The sequence below is a fragment of the Silurus aristotelis genome (assembly GCF_946808225.1).
Source record: "Silurus aristotelis genome assembly, chromosome: 5".
NCBI lineage: Eukaryota > Metazoa > Chordata > Actinopteri > Siluriformes > Siluridae > Silurus > Silurus aristotelis.
The window spans coordinates 34580517-34598525 of record NC_139578.1 but is presented as its reverse complement, the minus strand read 5'-3'; the positions used below and the strand labels follow the sequence as shown (position 1 = coordinate 34598525).

At 36.8% G+C, this 18009-nt stretch overlaps 3 protein-coding genes across 9 annotated transcripts in view; 1 reads left to right on the top strand and 2 right to left on the bottom strand.

The window, feature by feature from the left end:
* guk1a (guanylate kinase 1a) overlaps nt 1-3310 on the top strand; it is a 20684-nt gene extending 17374 nt beyond the window's left edge. For 5 of the 7 annotated variants that reach the window (XM_083541038.1, XM_083541037.1, XM_083541036.1 and 2 more), the window contains exons 5-8: nt 1236-1374; nt 1466-1550; nt 1794-1879; nt 1998-3310. In XM_083541038.1, the coding sequence (XP_083397164.1) occupies nt 1236-1374; nt 1466-1550; nt 1794-1879; nt 1998-2033 (346 nt within the window). In that variant the 3' untranslated portion in view covers nt 2034-3310. Of the gene's footprint in view, nt 1-1235; nt 1375-1465; nt 1651-1771; nt 1880-1997 lie in introns of all 7 variants that reach the window. The other 2 variants (XR_014533539.1, XR_014533540.1) reach the window with 1 other exon arrangement.
* The window catches only part of LOC310725889 (uncharacterized protein), a 537758-nt gene that overhangs the window by 82753 nt on the left and 436996 nt on the right, over nt 1-18009 (bottom strand). The window lies entirely within an intron of this gene.
* ipp (intracisternal A particle-promoted polypeptide) lies at nt 3819-17200 on the bottom strand. Its single transcript, XM_083540980.1, has 10 exons — nt 17087-17200; nt 16276-16698; nt 15981-16192; nt 14258-14477; nt 7061-7210; nt 6794-6961; nt 6548-6685; nt 6280-6402; nt 4616-4836; nt 3819-4488 (listed from the first exon to the last, which is right to left on the bottom strand). Exons 2-10 carry the CDS (start codon nt 16598-16600, stop codon nt 4264-4266), a joined length of 1782 nt encoding a protein of 593 aa, XP_083397106.1. The 5' UTR covers nt 16601-16698; nt 17087-17200; the 3' UTR covers nt 3819-4263.

Genomic DNA, 18009 nt, shown 5'->3' with positions numbered 1-18009 from the left:
ACATCAACTGCACCACATCAACAACTGCACCACATCAACTGCACCACATCAACAACTGCACCACATCAACTGCACCACATCAACAACTGCACCACATCAACTGCACCACATCAACAACTGCACCGCATCAAAGGGACAATGGACAGGGCCATGTACCATCAAATCTTGGGAGAGATCCTCCATCCCTCAACCAAGGCATTGAAAATGGGTGGTGGATGAGTATTCCAGCTTGACAATGACCCAAAACACACGGCCAACGCAACAAAGGAGTGGCTCAAGAAGAAGCACAGTAAGGTCCTGAAGTGGCCAAGCCAGACCTTAGAACCCATACCAGACCCATAGAAAACCTGTGGAGGAAGCTAAAGGTTCGAGTTGCCGAACAAAAGCCTCTAAACCTTAATGACTTGGAGAGGATCTGCAAAGAGGAGTGGGACAAAATCTCTCGAAATGTGTGCAAACCTGTTGGCCAACTAGGAGAACTTCTGACCTCTGTGATTGCCAACAAGGGTTTTTCATGTTTTGCGAAGGGGTCAAATCCTTATTTCACTCATTAAAATGCTTGAATTTAAAAAAACTTTTTTGAAATTATTTTTTCTGGATTTTTTTCACTATTCAAACAAACCTACCAATAAATTATAGACTGATCATGTCTTTCAGTGGCACTGTATTTAGCATTTAATAAAGAAAAAGTACTTACCAGATTACTTAATGGAATAATTGTTAGAATACTCCATTACTAAAACAACTGATAGCAGCAGCCCTAGTTGTGTTACTGCGTTAGAAGTTTGATGCTAAGTGTATTTATAGTGTAATTACAGTGTTTTCTGAGGTAAACGTTGACGTTTTAGATTATTCTGTGTCTTTTCTATGGTTACATTGTTGGCAGTTTGATGCTGTGTACTTACAGTGTAATTACAGTGTGTTCTGAAGTCAACTTTTTATGTTTTAGATGGTGCTGTGTCGTTTCCATGGTTACCGTGTTAGCAGTTTGATGCTAGGTGTATTTATTGTGTAATCACAGTGTTTCCTAAATTACACTTAAAATTTTCCGCTGGTTCCATCACATTTACATGTTTTTTTTTCTTTTTATACGGAACATTTTTGAGTTAAATGTTGACATTCTGGATAGTTTGCAGTGTTCTTACAGCTGAAACTAATTTGACTGTGTGTGTGTGTGTGTGTGTGTGTGTGTGTGTGTGTGTGTGTGTGTGTGTGTGTGTGTGTGTTTCCTACAGTAAAGCTGCAGTTCAGGCCGTTCAAGCCCAAAATTTGATTTGCATTTTGGACATCGACATGCAGGGTGTGAAGAGCATCAAGAAAACCAACTTAAACCCCATCTACATCTCCATCCAACCTCCATCCATGGATGTGCTGGTATATATACACACACACACACACACACACACGCACACACACACACTCAAACGCACACACACAAACTAATGTGTATGTGTATGTGTGTTAGGAGAAGAGGTTAAGGGCAAGAAAGACAGAGACGGAGGAGAGTTTACAGAAGAGGCTCCAGGCTGCACTCATAGAAGTGGAGTTCAGTATGTGGTTTTTCACACACACATACACACACACATACACACATACACACACACACACATACACACAATGCAAAATGTGTTCTCCATGTGTTGTGTATATGTTGTGTATATTTGTGCATGTTGTGCGTTGCAGGTAAAGTGGCGGGTCAGTTCGACTGTGTTGCTGTGTGGTGTGTATGTGGTGTATATGTTGTGTATATGTTGTGTACAGTTGTGTATAGTTGTGCATGTTGTGCGTTGCAGGTAAAGAGGCGGGTCAGTTTGACGTGGTGATCGTTAACGATAATCTGGACGAAGCGTATGAGAAACTAAAAGCTGCTCTGCTCCAGGTCACTTTCACTTCCTGCTTTCACTCCTGAACTCTGATTGGTCAATCTGAGACCTGATGGTTACTATAGTAACAGCTGGTTTACGGGGTGTGTCCTTTTGTCTCTGTTTTTATAACAGGAAATAGAAAATGTCAAAAACAGCAGTAAAGCCTGAAGGTGCAGCATCTGAAGACCAGTGCTCAGAGAGGCAACATTCCACACACACACACTCCACACACACTCCTCTCCCTCACAAGCAGCTGAGGAACGTTCTCACAGATTCAGCAGGGAAACTTTATTTTAATAAACATCTTTTTTTTTTATTAATTGATGGCCAATAATTAAGTGGCGGGGCAAACTTTTCATCACTGCATAGCATTTTGGGTAATACACACCGGGAACACCAGTGTATTGCGCGCCCTCTGCTGTCTGAGAGGGGAATTACAGTGAGGCAGAGATGACTCCGTTCCCTCCTGAGTTCACCTTCCAATAACAAAAAGGTGGGCGGGGTCACCTGCTCACTGTTACAGGTGTGGTTGATGGGGGGCGGAGTTATATTAGAATACCGAATTAAATATGTTTACAGGCCAAGGAACACTTTGAAACTGTAAAAGGTGCAGAGCAATACAGACCTCACATTATATCAACATCATCAATCCTGATACTACTACTAATAATAAAAACATCATATCCATTAAATCATGTCCCCAAATTTTCTTTTATAAAAAAATATTCAATCACTACGTCGCCCATCACTATTTAGCTTTTTTATGTTTTTTAGTTCAGTTGGTATATATGAAGTTGACAAACATTTAAAAAACAAACATTTCTAAATAATTTTTCTTTGTTTTGCATTTTTTTTAATCAAATTTACTGTATATAGGATTTGAAAATTTCTTACTATAAATAGTTTGTCTGGAAACTTTTAAATTTTTTATTATTATTGTTATAATGATTTCCCCTGGTTTTGTTGGGTAATGGCGTGTAACTCCACATTCTGTTTATTTACTATAACTGTTAACAATATGGCGTCATGGACAGGAACAACTTGGTGCTTGGGGTTTGTTTTTTTGTTTCTCGGACAGACTTGCAGTATAAAATCTACCCCATGATGACGTTATAACAGTTGCAGTCACTGACCAATTAGAAGTGTTTTGTTTAGTTTTTCTCCAGTGCTCACACTCGCTGGAATCACACACTTTTGTGATTGTGTGAATCTGGTGTTTAACCCAATTTCCTGAACAGCACATTACCCATAATCACTGTGGTCAACTACCAGAGCTTACTGTTCTATCATTCCTTATTGATTCTTAATTCATCACTCATACACACACACACACACACACACACACACATCTTTCGTTCACCACTTGTTGTTTTTTAATTTTATTTTTTAAATGAATTTTTAAATGAACCTTCAGGTCTAATAAAAATGAATGTGTGTGAAATTCCGAGCAATCTCTCTTTTTTTTTATTTTTTTCCCAGTTGAATGTCTTAAACAGGATTTATTCCCTCATTGCTCCACCTGGTTTTGGCTCATGGCCATGGGGGTTAGTGATCATCATTAACAGGAATGTTAGTGAGGTAAGGAGTCTCCAGTTCGGTTGAGTTCTTCCACTCCAACAACACTTTCACAAAAACAATCACGTCTTCATGGAGCTTAGGATTGTTCCATCGTCATGGTGGAGCAGGGTTTGGGAATCTTTGTTCTCAGGGAAGTTGTGACACAGCTGACGTGCTCAGAATAGTTGCTCAGCTCCCGATGTACACAGGACGATGTCTTTGGTGCACTGATATTTGAAGTTCGGTGCTCTCTGTGACTGTGCGTGCAGCCTGCAGAACCAGTCTAGAACCTTTTTGATTTGACCTGAAATATGGGTGTGATGGTTGGGGTGCACATACTTTTGGCACATGGTGTAGCTTGGATGTTTTCAGTGATGTAAATGATTACAGATGAAATGCGTGAGCAGTGAGACTCTATTCTGAGCTTCAATGCTAATTTAATCACACAGGAAAGAAATGTACGTCAAGTAACACAATAATAACACACACACACACACAAACACCACACCAATGCTTCATTACGTGAAATATCTCAGTGAAGTTTGAAATGTTTTGTAATCTGTTTCTCTCTTGATAACTCGTGAAATTTCTGTCAGAAAGACTTAATAAATGATTTATGTCATGAATGCTGTTAGTCAACAGCGTTTGAGGACTAGACTAAAAGGGGTGGAGTCTGTGACAGCATGGCCATGCCCCACCACATGACCACGCCTCAAAGTTTTGTGACCATCCACATCTTAGCACCTTCATGTCCTGGTAAAAACCTCGTAACCGTTGCTCTCCTCAAGTATTCTGTAAGTTACAGACGTAACTCGTGAACATGTGAAAGGGGCGGAGCATGTCAGAGCACAGCCACACCCCCGTCGCAGCGGCTTGTAATCATGTTCCCTATTTCAGTCCACGTGTCCAGGTGCGGGTCGTAAATCTCCACCGAGTCCACGGTAACCGGTGCGGAGAAATCCCGCCCAGAGTTCCGGCCCCCGATGGCGTACAGCAGCCCATTAACACCGGCTACGCTAACACCGGCACGTGCCACCGACATGGATGCCACCTCCACCCACCGCTCCTTAACAATGAGCACAGGAGTTAGCATTCACCTCACCACACCAAATGTTAGGGAATTAAGTTTTGATTGTTTTTGTTATCCTCCGAAGAACATAAGTGTTGTAAATAAAGTGTACACTAGACCATACCTCCTCAGGACAGTACTTTTCCACGGTGTCGAGTGATCCGAGAGCCTCGTTCCAGCCTCCCACCGCGTAGATGGCGTTATTGAGCGAGGCCACACCCACGTACGCCCTCCGCGTCATCATGACAGGCAGCGCTCGCCAACGACGGGAAATAGGGTCGTAGACTTCGGCTGAACGAAGCTCCAGCCCCTCGTCGCTGATCCCACCAATCACATAGATGAAACCTGGAATCATCATTTTTTAGCTAAATGTAGTTAAATAGCATGGTTTTCTTCTACTTCTGCGGTCGCTACAGATCAAGGTTCTTTATGCTTCTGCAATAGTTTGTAGCTCAATATAGCTTAGAATTATATTTCTGTACTGTCGTGTAGTAACAAGTGGCTAAATATAGGTCAAAATGTAGTGGCAATAAATACCTAAGCATAGATAAAGATTATTTACAACTTCTTTAAGTTTCTTCCCATAACAGTGGTAAAATAAATATTAGGTTTGATTTTAAATCTGTGCTAAAATGTTTATGCTAAACTTAGCTAAGATCTTAAATTCTTTATAATTCTGTGACAATATATAGATAATTATAGCTAAAGATTAACTTTCTGTACACTACTTTGAAAATCTATAGGTAATTGAAGCTAGAGACTAAGTTTCTTAACTGTTTTCTGGTAACTTGTAGCTAAATATTGTGTTTGTCTATGTTTTTGAGGTAAAATGTTGCTAAATATTTATGTCTGGTTATGTTTCTGCAATAACAATTAGTTAAATATTAAGTTTGGCTTTGTTTCTGTGGTAAAATGTGGATAAACATTTAGTTTGTCTATGCTTCAGTGGTAAAATTAAGCTATACATGGCTAAAGACTTAATTTCTTGATACTTTTGTGGCAATTTATAGATAAAAATTGTTTTACACTACATTGAATATCGTGAAGTCTAGCTAGAAATTGAGTTTCTCTAATGGGACATTTCTACATTTTGGGTTTGTCTATGATAATGAGGTAAAAATTTGATAATTATTGAGTTTGTCTGTTTCTGTGTTAATGTTTAGCTAATTACAGTGTTTCTCTGTTTCTGTGGTACTAATTAGAAAAACATTATATATGTCTATATTTCCCTAGTAAAATATAGCTAAATATTAAGGTTGTCTGTGGTAAAATATAGCTGAAAATTGATTATCTATTTATCTCTGGAAACTATAGCTTGAGATAAAGTTTCTTAACTGTTCTGTGGTTAAATATTGAGTTTGTCTATGTTACAGTGTTTTATTGTAGATATACGTATCTAAGGCCTTAATTTCTTTATACTTCTGTGGTGATATACAGTTGAATATATATTGACTTTCTGTACACTACCTTGAATAATTTTTGGGTTTGTCTAAATTTCTGATGTAATATGTAGCTAAAGACAGAATTTCTTTATACTTTTGTAGTAATGCGTAACACAACTGAACATTGCTCATGTTGCTCTGCTTCTCTGTGACGTCTAAATATTCATATAAATGTAAACACAGCTAACGTCAAACATGGCTCATAGTTTTCATCTTGAGATTCCAGTGCCACTAAATGACCTGAGGTAAATATTTCCCTCATCGCAGTATGTACTGTACAGTAACAGCTGTAAAATAAGAATAGATTTGCAGGTTAGATACTGATTTTAAAAATATTTATTTTTACCTTGTAGCTCACAGCAGCCGAAGTAGTATCGTGGTACGGGCATGCTCTCGATTACCTCCCACTTGTTCTCCTCCGGGTCATAACGCTCCATTGTTTTCCCGATCTCAGACCCGATCCAGCCTCCTGCAACAGTCAGAGGTCACATAGAGGTCAGAGACGTGTGTAACTTTTTTAAACCAATAATGCTTTGGCCCAAGCTGAGTTTTGGTTTTCATGTTCTGTGATTAGGAGACCTGTTTAGCAGGTGTGTGTGTGTGTTTGTGTGTACCGAGTGCATAGAGGGCGCCGTGGCACGGACACACCCCAACTCCACAGCGTGGGTAGTTAAGTGATGCTACAGCAGCCCACTGTTTGGTGACGGGGTCATAGCGCTCTGCACAGTCAAAGATCATCGAATCCTTCTCACCTGGACACACACACACACACACACACACACACACAGCAAAAATACTTTCTCTGAGCTTTTTCTATTTTCTTACTTAACCTTAATCCAAATAGTATAACACGTACGCACCTCCAATAACGTAGATCATGCCATCCAGGACGGCGACACCCAGCCCACTCCGGGCCTGATGGAGGGAGGAGACCGTTGTCCAGAACTGGCTGAACGAATCAAATCGCTCCACACAGCTCAGCGCCCGGCTATCACTCCATCTACCCCCCTGCAGACGAGTGTAACCTCCTGATGGGATGAAAAGGGGACAAATGTCAGAGTGATAAAAACTGTCTCACACACACATACACACACACACACACACACACACACACACACAGAGTGTACCGATGGCGTAGAGGTATTTGCGTGCCTTCCTCCGGGGCCGGGTCTTCGTCGGTTGTGCGACTGTTTTGGGGTCTTTGGGGGTTTTGACCGTCTCTGTGTATTCTCTCAGCAGGGTTTGCAGCGCCACCCGCAGGCTGAAGTCGCTCACACCTGTCCCTCACAAACACACACACACACACACACACACACACACACAAAAACACACACACACACACACAGTCTCTACAGTGTACAATGTAATTTTTAGATTGTCACTAAGAAGTCACTATGATGTAACTGTGACTGTCACGCCTGTCATAACTATGATGTAACTGTGATGTAACTATCATAACTATGACCATAACTTAATCGTACCAATCAAGTAACTATGACAAAATAATCGCTAAGCAATAGCGATGAAACTATGAGGTAACTTTAATTATGATGTAACAATAAAATAACTAAGCCATAATTATGAAGTAACTATTGTGACTATAATGATAACTATGATCAGAACTATGAGGTAGATATGTGAACTAAGCCATAACTTTCATAACTAAGCTGTAACAATGCTGTAACTAGGAGCAAATTATTGTAACTATGACATTAATATTTTAACGTAGGCATTATAACTATTGTAACTAAGCCATAACCATGATGTGATTATTGTAAATAAGATATACCTTTATTCGTCCCACAGTGGAGAAATTTCTCTCCTGTATCTATGGGGTAACTATTGTAAATAAACTCTATCTATGGGGTAACTATTGTAAATAAACTCTATCTATGGGGTAACTATTGTAAATAAACTCTATGGGGTAACTATTGTAAATAAACTCTATCTATGGGGTAACTATTGTAAATAAACTCTATCTATGGGGTAACTATTGTAAATAAACTCTATCTATGGGGTAACTATTGTAAATAAACTCTATCTATGGGGTAACTATTGTAAATAAACTCTATCTATGGGGTAACTATTGTAAATAAACTCTATCTATGGGGTAACTATTGTAAATAAACGATCTATGAGGTAACTATTGTAAATAAACGATCTATGAGGTAACTATTGTAAATAAACTATCTATGAGGTAACTATTGTAAATAAACTATCTATGGGGTAACTATTGTTAATAAACTCTATCTATGGGGTAACTATTGTAAATAAACTCTATGGGGTAACTATTGTAAATAAACTATCTATGAGGTAACTATTGTAAATAAACTCTATGGGGTAACTATTGTAAATAAACTCTATCTATGGGGTAACTATTGTAAATAAACTCTATCTATGGGGTAACTATTGTAAATAAACTCTATCTATGGGGTAACTATTGTAAATAAACTCTATCTATGGGGTAACTATTGTAAATAAACTCTATCTATGGGGTAACTATTGTAAATAAACTATCTATGAGGTAACTATTGTAAATAAACTCTATCTATGGGGTAACTATTGTAAATAAACTCTATCTATGGGGTAACTATTGTAAATAAACTCTATCTATGGGGTACCTATTGTAAATAAACTCTATCTATGGGGTAACTATTGTAAATAAACTCTATCTATGGGGTAACTATTGTAAATAAACGATCTATGAGGTAACTATTGTAAATAAACGATCTATGAGGTAACTATTGTAAATAAACTATCTATGAGGTAACTATTGTAAATAAACTCTATCTATGGGGTAACTATTGTAAATAAACTATCTATGAGGTAACTATTGTAAATAAACTCTATCTATGGGGTAACTATTGTAAATAAACGATCTATGAGGTAACTATTGTAAATAAACTATCTATGAGGTAACTATTGTAAATAAACTCTATCTATGGGGTAACTATTGTAAATAAACTCTATCTATGGGGTAACTATTGTAAATAAACGATCTATGAGGTAACTATTGTAAATAAACTATCTATGAGGTAACTATTGTAAATAAACTCTATCTATGGGGTAACTATTGTAAATAATCTCTATCTATGGGGTAACTATTGTAAATAAACTATCTATGAGGTAACTATTGTAAATAAACTCTATCTATGAGGTAACTATTGTAAATAAACTCTATCTATGGGGTAACTATTGTAAATAAATGATCTATGAGGTAACTATTGTAAATAAACTATCTATGAGGTAACTATTGTAAATAAACTATCTATGAGGTAACTATTGTAAATAAACTCTATCTATGGGGTAACTATTGTAAATAAACTCTATCTATGGGGTAACTATTGTAAATAAACGATCTATGAGGTAACTATGGTAAATAAACTATCTATGAGGTAACTATTGTAAATAAACTCTATCTATGGGGTAACTATTGTAAATAAACTCTATCTATGGGGTAACTATTGTAAATAAACTATCTATGAGGTAACTATTGTAAATAAACTCTATCTATGAGGTAACTATTGTAAATAAACTCTATCTATGGGGTAACTATTGTAAATAAACTCTATCTATGAGGTAACTATTGTAAATAAACTCTATCTATGGGGTAACTATTGTAAATAAACTCTATGGAGTAACTATTGTAAATAAACTCTATCTATGGGGTAACTATTGTAAATAAACTCTATCTATGAGGTAACTATTGTAAATAAACTCTATCTATGGGGTAACTATTGTAAATAAACTCTATGGAGTAACTATTGTAAATAAACTCTATCTATGGGGTAACTATTGTAAATAAACTCTATCTATGGGGTAACTATTGTAAATAAACTCTATCTATGGGGTAACTATTGTAAATAAACTATCTATGAGGTAACTATTGTAAATAAACTCTATGGAGTAACTATTGTAAATAAACTCTATCTATGGGGTAACTATTGTAAATAAACTCTAACTATGGGGTAACTATTGTAAATAAACTCTATCTATGGGGTAACTATTGTAAATAAACTCTATGGAGTAACTATTGTAAATAAACTCTATCTATGGGGTAACTATTGTAAATAAACTCTATCTATGGGGTAACTATTGTAAATAAACTCTATCTATGGGGTAACTATTGTAATTAAACTATCTATGAGGTAACTATTGTAAATAAACTCTATGGAGTAACTATTGTAAATAAACTCTATCTATGGGGTAACTATTGTAAATAAACTCTAACTATGGGGTAACTATTGTAAATAAACTCTATCTATGGGGTAACTATTGTAAATAAACTCTATGGAGTAACTATTGTAAATAAACTCTATCTATGGGGTAACTATTGTAAATAAACTCTATCTATGGGGTAACTATTGTAAATAAACTCTATGGGGTAACTATTGTAAATAAACTCTATCTATGGGGTAACTATTGTAAATAAACTATCTATGAGGTAACTATTGTAAATAAACTCTATCTATGAGGTAACTATTGTAAATAAACTCTATCTATGGGGTAACTATTGTAAATAAACTCTAACTATGGGGTAACTATTGTAAATAAACTCTATCTATGGGGTAACTATTGTAAATAAACTCTATGGAGTAACTATTGTAAATAAACTCTATCTATGGGGTAACTATTGTAAATAAACTCTATCTATGGGGTAACTATTGTAAATAAACTATCTATGAGGTAACTATTGTAAATAAACTCTATGGAGTAACTATTGTAAATAAACTCCATCTATGGGGTAACTATTGTAAATAAACTCTATGGAGTAACTATTGTAAATAAACTCTATCTATGGGGTAACTATTGTAAATAAACTCTATGGAGTAACTATTGTAAATAAACTCTATCTATGGGGTAACTATTGTAAATAAACTCTATCTATGGGGTAACTATTGTAAATAAACTCTATGGGGTAACTATTGTAAATAAACTCTATCTATGGGGTAACTATTGTAAATAAACTCTATCCATGGGGTAACTATTGAAAATAAACTCTATCTATGAGGTAACTATTGTAAATAAACTCTATCTATGGGGTAACTATTGTAAATAAACTCTATCTATGAGGTAACTATTGTAAATAAACTCTATCTATGAGGTAACTATTGTAAATAAACTCTATCTATGAGGTAACTATTGTAAATAAACTCTATCTATGGGGTAACTATTGTAAATAAACTCTATCTATGAGGTAACTATTGTAAATAAACTCTATCTATGGGGTAACTATTGTAAATAAACTCTATGGAGTAACTATTGTAAATAAACTCTATCTATGGGGTAACTATTGTAAATAAACTCTATCTATGAGGTAACTATTGTAAATAAACTCTATCTATGGGGTAACTATTGTAAATAAACTCTATGGAGTAACTATTGTAAATAAACTCTATCTATGGGGTAACTATTGTAAATAAACTCTATCTATGGGGTAACTATTGTAAATAAACTCTATCTATGGGGTAACTATTGTAAATAAACTATCTATGAGGTAACTATTGTAAATAAACTCTATGGAGTAACTATTGTAAATAAACTCTATCTATGGGGTAACTATTGTAAATAAACTCTAACTATGGGGTAACTATTGTAAATAAACTCTATCTATGGGGTAACTATTGTAAATAAACTCTATGGAGTAACTATTGTAAATAAACTCTATCTATGGGGTAACTATTGTAAATAAACTCTATCTATGGGGTAACTATTGTAAATAAACTCTATCTATGGGGTAACTATTGTAAATAAACTATCTATGAGGTAACTATTGTAAATAAACTCTATGGAGTAACTATTGTAAATAAACTCTATCTATGGGGTAACTATTGTAAATAAACTCTAACTATGGGGTAACTATTGTAAATAAACTCTATCTATGGGGTAACTATTGTAAATAAACTCTATGGAGTAACTATTGTAAATAAACTCTATCTATGGGGTAACTATTGTAAATAAACTCTATCTATGGGGTAACTATTGTAAATAAACTCTATGGGGTAACTATTGTAAATAAACTCTATCTATGGGGTAACTATTGTAAATAAACTCTATGGAGTAACTATTGTAAATAAACTCCATCTATGGGGTAACTATTGTAAATAAACTCTATGGAGTAACTATTGTAAATAAACTCTATCTATGGGGTAACTATTGTAAATAAACTCTATCTATGGGGTAACTATTGTAAATAAACTCTATCTATGGGGTAACTATTGTAAATAAACTCTATCCATGGGGTAACTATTGAAAATAAACTCTATCTATGAGGTAACTATTGTAAATAAACTCTATCTATGGGGTAACTATTGTAAATAAACTCTATCTATGAGGTAACTATTGTAAATAAACTCTATCTATGAGGTAACTATTGTAAATAAACTCTATCTATGAGGTAACTATTGTAAATAAACTCTATCTATGGGGTAACTATTGTAAATAAACTCTATCTATGAGGTAACTATTGTAAATAAACTCTATCTATGGGGTAACTATTGTAAATAAACTCTATGGAGTAACTATTGTAAATAAACTCTATCTATGGGGTAACTATTGTAAATAAACTCTATCTATGAGGTAACTATTGTAAATAAACTCTATCTATGGGGTAACTATTGTAAATAAACTCTATGGAGTAACTATTGTAAATAAACTCTATCTATGGGGTAACTATTGTAAATAAACTCTATCTATGGGGTAACTATTGTAAATAAACTCTATCTATGGGGTAACTATTGTAAATAAACTATCTATGAGGTAACTATTGTAAATAAACTCTATGGAGTAACTATTGTAAATAAACTCTATCTATGGGGTAACTATTGTAAATAAACTCTAACTATGGGGTAACTATTGTAAATAAACTCTATCTATGGGGTAACTATTGTAAATAAACTCTATGGAGTAACTATTGTAAATAAACTCTATCTATGGGGTAACTATTGTAAATAAACTCTATCTATGGGGTAACTATTGTAAATAAACTCTATCTATGGGGTAACTATTGTAAATAAACTATCTATGAGGTAACTATTGTAAATAAACTCTATGGAGTAACTATTGTAAATAAACTCTATCTATGGGGTAACTATTGTAAATAAACTCTAACTATGGGGTAACTATTGTAAATAAACTCTATCTATGGGGTAACTATTGTAAATAAACTCTATGGAGTAACTATTGTAAATAAACTCTATCTATGGGGTAACTATTGTAAATAAACTCTATCTATGGGGTAACTATTGTAAATAAACTCTATGGGGTAACTATTGTAAATAAACTCTATCTATGGGGTAACTATTGTAAATAAACTATCTATGAGGTAACTATTGTAAATAAACTCTATCTATGAGGTAACTATTGTAAATAAACTCTATCTATGGGGTAACTATTGTAAATAAACTCTAACTATGGGGTAACTATTGTAAATAAACTCTATCTATGGGGTAACTATTGTAAATAAACTCTATGGAGTAACTATTGTAAATAAACTCTATCTATGGGGTAACTATTGTAAATAAACTCTATCTATGGGGTAACTATTGTAAATAAACTATCTATGAGGTAACTATTGTAAATAAACTCTATGGAGTAACTATTGTAAATAAACTCTATCTATGGGGTAACTATTGTAAATAAACTCTAACTATGGGGTAACTATTGTAAATAAACTCTATCTATGGGGTAACTATTGTAAATAAACTCTATGGAGTAACTATTGTAAATAAACTCTATCTATGGGGTAACTATTGTAAATAAACTCTATCTATGGGGTAACTATTGTAAATAAACTCTATGGGGTAACTATTGTAAATAAACTCTATCTATGGGGTAACTATTGTAAATAAACTCTATCCATGGGGTAACTATTGAAAATAAACTCTATCTATGAGGTAACTATTGTAAATAAACTCTATCTATGGGGTAACTATTGTAAATAAACTCTATCTATGAGGTAACTATTGTAAATAAACTCTATCTATGAGGTAACTATTGTAAATAAACTCTATCTATGAGGTAACTATTGTAAATAAACTCTATCTATGGGGTAACTATTGTAAATAAACTCTATCTATGGGGTAACTATATAAATAAACTGTATCTATGAGGTAATTATCATCACTAGGAAATAATCGAGCTGTATCTATGACATAACTTTCGTAACTAAGCCGTATCTATGGGCTAACTGTGAGATAACTATCATAACTATGCTGTAACTACAGCTGTAATTATGCTGTAACTACGACATAGCTATCTTAAAAGTGTAAGTTAATATAAAGTACTATACAGTTGCCTGCTTTAACCCGAGGTGCTACACTCACCCTCGATGTAGGCATAAAGTCGTTGTGGAGACAGCAGAGGGAATCGGATCGCCTCGAGAACCTCCACCATGTGTTTCTTCCTGTGTGTGACATCATGCAGGAGCCAGCCCATGGCCGCCATAAACACCTGATACTCATCCTCGACCCTCAACTCCTCACTGCACAGCAAACATGCCAACTGATCCTTCGACAGGTTGGAAAACTCCTCCCCCTCACACACCTGACACAGGGGCATTAAAGGTACAGTTAGGGGGTTAAACTCCTCCCCCTCACACACCAGACACAGGGGCATTAAAGGTACGGTTAGGGGGTTAAACTCCTTCCCCTCACACACCTGACACAGGGGCATTAAAGGTAGGTAAAACTCCTCCCACTCACACACCAGACAAAGGGGCATTAAAGGTACAGTTAGGGGGTTAAACTCCTCCCCCTCACACACCTGTCCCAGGGGCATTAAAGGTAGGTAAAACTCCTCCCCCTCACACACCTGACACAGGGGCATTAAAGGTAGGTAAAACTTCTCCCCCTCACACACCTGACCCAGGGGCATTAAAGGTAGGTAAAACTCCTCCCCCTCAAACACCTGACACAGGGGCATTAAAGGTAAGGTTAGGGAGTTAAACTCCTCCCCCTCACATACCGTACACAGGGACATTAAAGGTACGGTTAGGGGGTTAAACTCCTCCCCCTCACACACCTGACACAGGGGCATTGAAGGTACATTAAGGGTTAACAATCTTCCCCCTCACACACCAGACACAGGAGTATTAAAGGTAGGTTAGGGGGTTAAACTCCTCCCTCTCACACACCTGACACAGGGGTATTAAAGGTAGGTTAGGGGGTTAAACTCCTCCCCCTTACACGCCTGACACAATGGTATTAAAGGTTGGTTAAACTCCTCCCACTAACACACCTGACACAGGGGCATTAAAGGTACGGTTAGGGGGTTAAACTCCTCCCCCTTACACACCTGACACGGGCATTAAAATTACGGTTAGGGAGTTAAACTCCTCCCCCTCACACACCAGACACAGGGGCAGTAAAGGTAGGTTAGGGGGTTAACAATCCCCCCCTCACACACCTGACACAGGGGCATTAAAGGTAGGTTAAGGGTTAACAATCCTCCCCCTCACACACCAGACACAGGAGTATTAAAAGGGTAGGTTAGGGGGTTAAACTCCTCCCCCTCACACACCTGACACAGGGGCATTAAAGGTACAGCCAGGGGGTTAAACTCCTCCCCCTAACACACCTGACACAGGGGCATTAAAGGTAGGTTAGGGGTTAAACTCCTCCCCCCTCACACACCTGACACAGGGGCATTAAAGGTACAGCCAGGGGGTTAAACTCCTCCCCCTCACATACCTGACACAGGGGCATTAAAGGTAGGTTAGGGGTTAAACTCCTGCCCCTCACACACCTGACAGAGGGGCATTAAAGGTACAGCTAGGGGGGTAAAAAGGTGGGTGTGAATGTGGTATGCAGGTGGAAGGGGTTTACTTGCAGGAAGTGGTCCTGAATTTATTGTGAAGGTGGGAGGGGTTTACCTGCAGAAAATGGATGTGGTGTGCAGGTGGGAGGGGTTTACCTGCAGAAAGTGGACATGGATGTGATATGCAGGTGGGAGGAGCTTACCTGCAGAAAGTGGGCGTGAATGTAGTGTGCAGGTGGGAGGGGTTTACCTGCAGGAAGTGGATGTGCTGTGCAGGGGGGAGGGGTTTACCTGCAGGAAGTGGGCGTGGATGTAGTTCTGCGTGAACTCCAGGAGCTCACTGTAGTTGATCTGCTCCAGGAACTGATAAATTCCTACACAGTTGCTCGGCTCCATGTGGCTTCTCAGGAACTCTCCACAGATGAGCACGAGCTCTCCGAGCTGCAGCATGTCGGCCGCCATCATGAGATCCTGGACGTTCTCGATTGTCACTTCCACACACCCTCACACACACACAACTCAAAATACACACCTTGCTCTATAAAATAAGCACAAAAACGTGTCTCCACCTGTGATTTGTATCTACCTGTGTATATGAACTCCAGCAGGGACTCGAAGACGTCAGCCTGGATGCCGGCGATGTGCACTTCCTCCTCACGTGACTCACTCATAGCCGAGTTAAAGAGAGCGGAGAAATACGGCCCGCTGGCCGCGAGGGCCAACCGGTGGACCTGAAACGCTCGTCCCCCCACCATCAGGCGCACGTCACACAGCTCCGAGCGCAGACGCATTTTATTCATCTGAGCCAGCATGAGGTGGGCGTGGCGCTCCGAAGTCCGCCTACAACCCTCACCTGTGCTGCCGCTCCCTGCAGGGGGCGGGACTGAGCGGGACGGGCAGGTGGATGACATGGTGGTACCTCCGTTACACAGAGATGCTGCTCGGTTTCTGGCAGGACATCACGCCTGAGTCTCGAAGCTGAAACCGATCTCCTCCGATCAGCATCTTCCTGTAAAAAAAGAAGCACCATTAATGAATATTGGCAAATTGGCGCATGCGCAGACTAGACGCACCTTAATAAACAGCATACAAGCCATAAAGATCTCAAATATAATTTCAAACTCATACAAAGCTGAAAAAAAAAAAAAAACACTGAATAATTCAAGTGCAAAGAAATGCCATTCTGCACAAGGTTTTTAAATGAAAGCGAATTTATCTGTAAATAGAGGAGGATTAATAATAATAATAATAATAATAATAATAATAATAATAATAATAATAATAGCAGTCAGAAAGCGGTATAATCCGATTTATAAACATTATAAACCTAAGCAGAGTGAAATAACATGTATATTTATAAAAAAAAACCCGTTTCCGCTGCACTATATTTCTCCTACCAGACTTCATTTTGTTTAATTCAAATTTTCTTCTGCAGCCGGAATCAAAACTTCCGCATTTCCATCGATTTCTCGGCGATCAGCACACACAGAGCAGAGCACGCGCTCAGACACAATCAGTCGAGCTCCGAAAACACCGCATCTTATCAATCACATTCAATCAAATTATACTTTTCACATAAACATACATATATAAATAAATACTTTCTCCTTCTGTCCAATACTGAAGAATGTACATGTTAATAGAGATAAAAAATATAAAGTATAATCTATAAAGTATAAAATGTAAAGGAAGGGGAAGTAGAATATTATATAGAATGTATAATGTGTAATAAACTAGTATAAAAATACATTATTACAAATCATTCAGTTATTACAAATACATATTTTTAATTCATTATTTAAACTACATTAAATTTAACGCAGTCGTGTGTAATTTCAGGAATATCTCTAACATTTTATTTGTTTTAAAGGAAAGACGTCCAGTTTTGTTGCAGACTGAGTTTTCTTCTGCTCAGAGAGTTTATTTCTCTTATAGTGTCTTATAATATCTAAATTCATTGGTTTGTAGTTGAGCTTTACACCAACTGTGTGTTTTAGGATTTGTAGTGCTGCTTCAAACATCTACAATCAAATACAACAATAATTTTATTGTGTCTCAACCAAATATTTGTTTTAATATTGAGGTGTTTGAGCGGAAGATTGGGGATATTATATTATGGCTGTTATGTGTGTTTAATGAGTTTTTTCTGATGTGGTGATTAATGTGGGTAATTTTTATCATTGACTGTAATATGTTTACTCATCAGTAGTATATCGATTTCATTGTGATTAGTGTGGATACCTAGAGAACTATAGAACTCTGGATAATTATGGAAACTCATGTTATCGTCTGGCCTGTAAATACCAGAAGAAGAACAGAT

Coding starts and splice junctions, on each gene's coding strand:
- ipp (XM_083540980.1), bottom strand. CDS start 16,600: ATGTCATCCACCTGCCCGTCCCGCTCAGTCCCGCCCCCTGCAGGGAGC. Junction 6,403..6,547: donor CGGCGCCCTCTATGCACTCG/GTACACACAAAC, acceptor TGACTGTTGCAG/GAGGCTGGATCGGGTCTGAG. Junction 4,489..4,615: donor AAAAGTACTGTCCTGAGGAG/GTATGGTCTAGT, acceptor CTCATTGTTAAG/GAGCGGTGGGTGGAGGTGGC.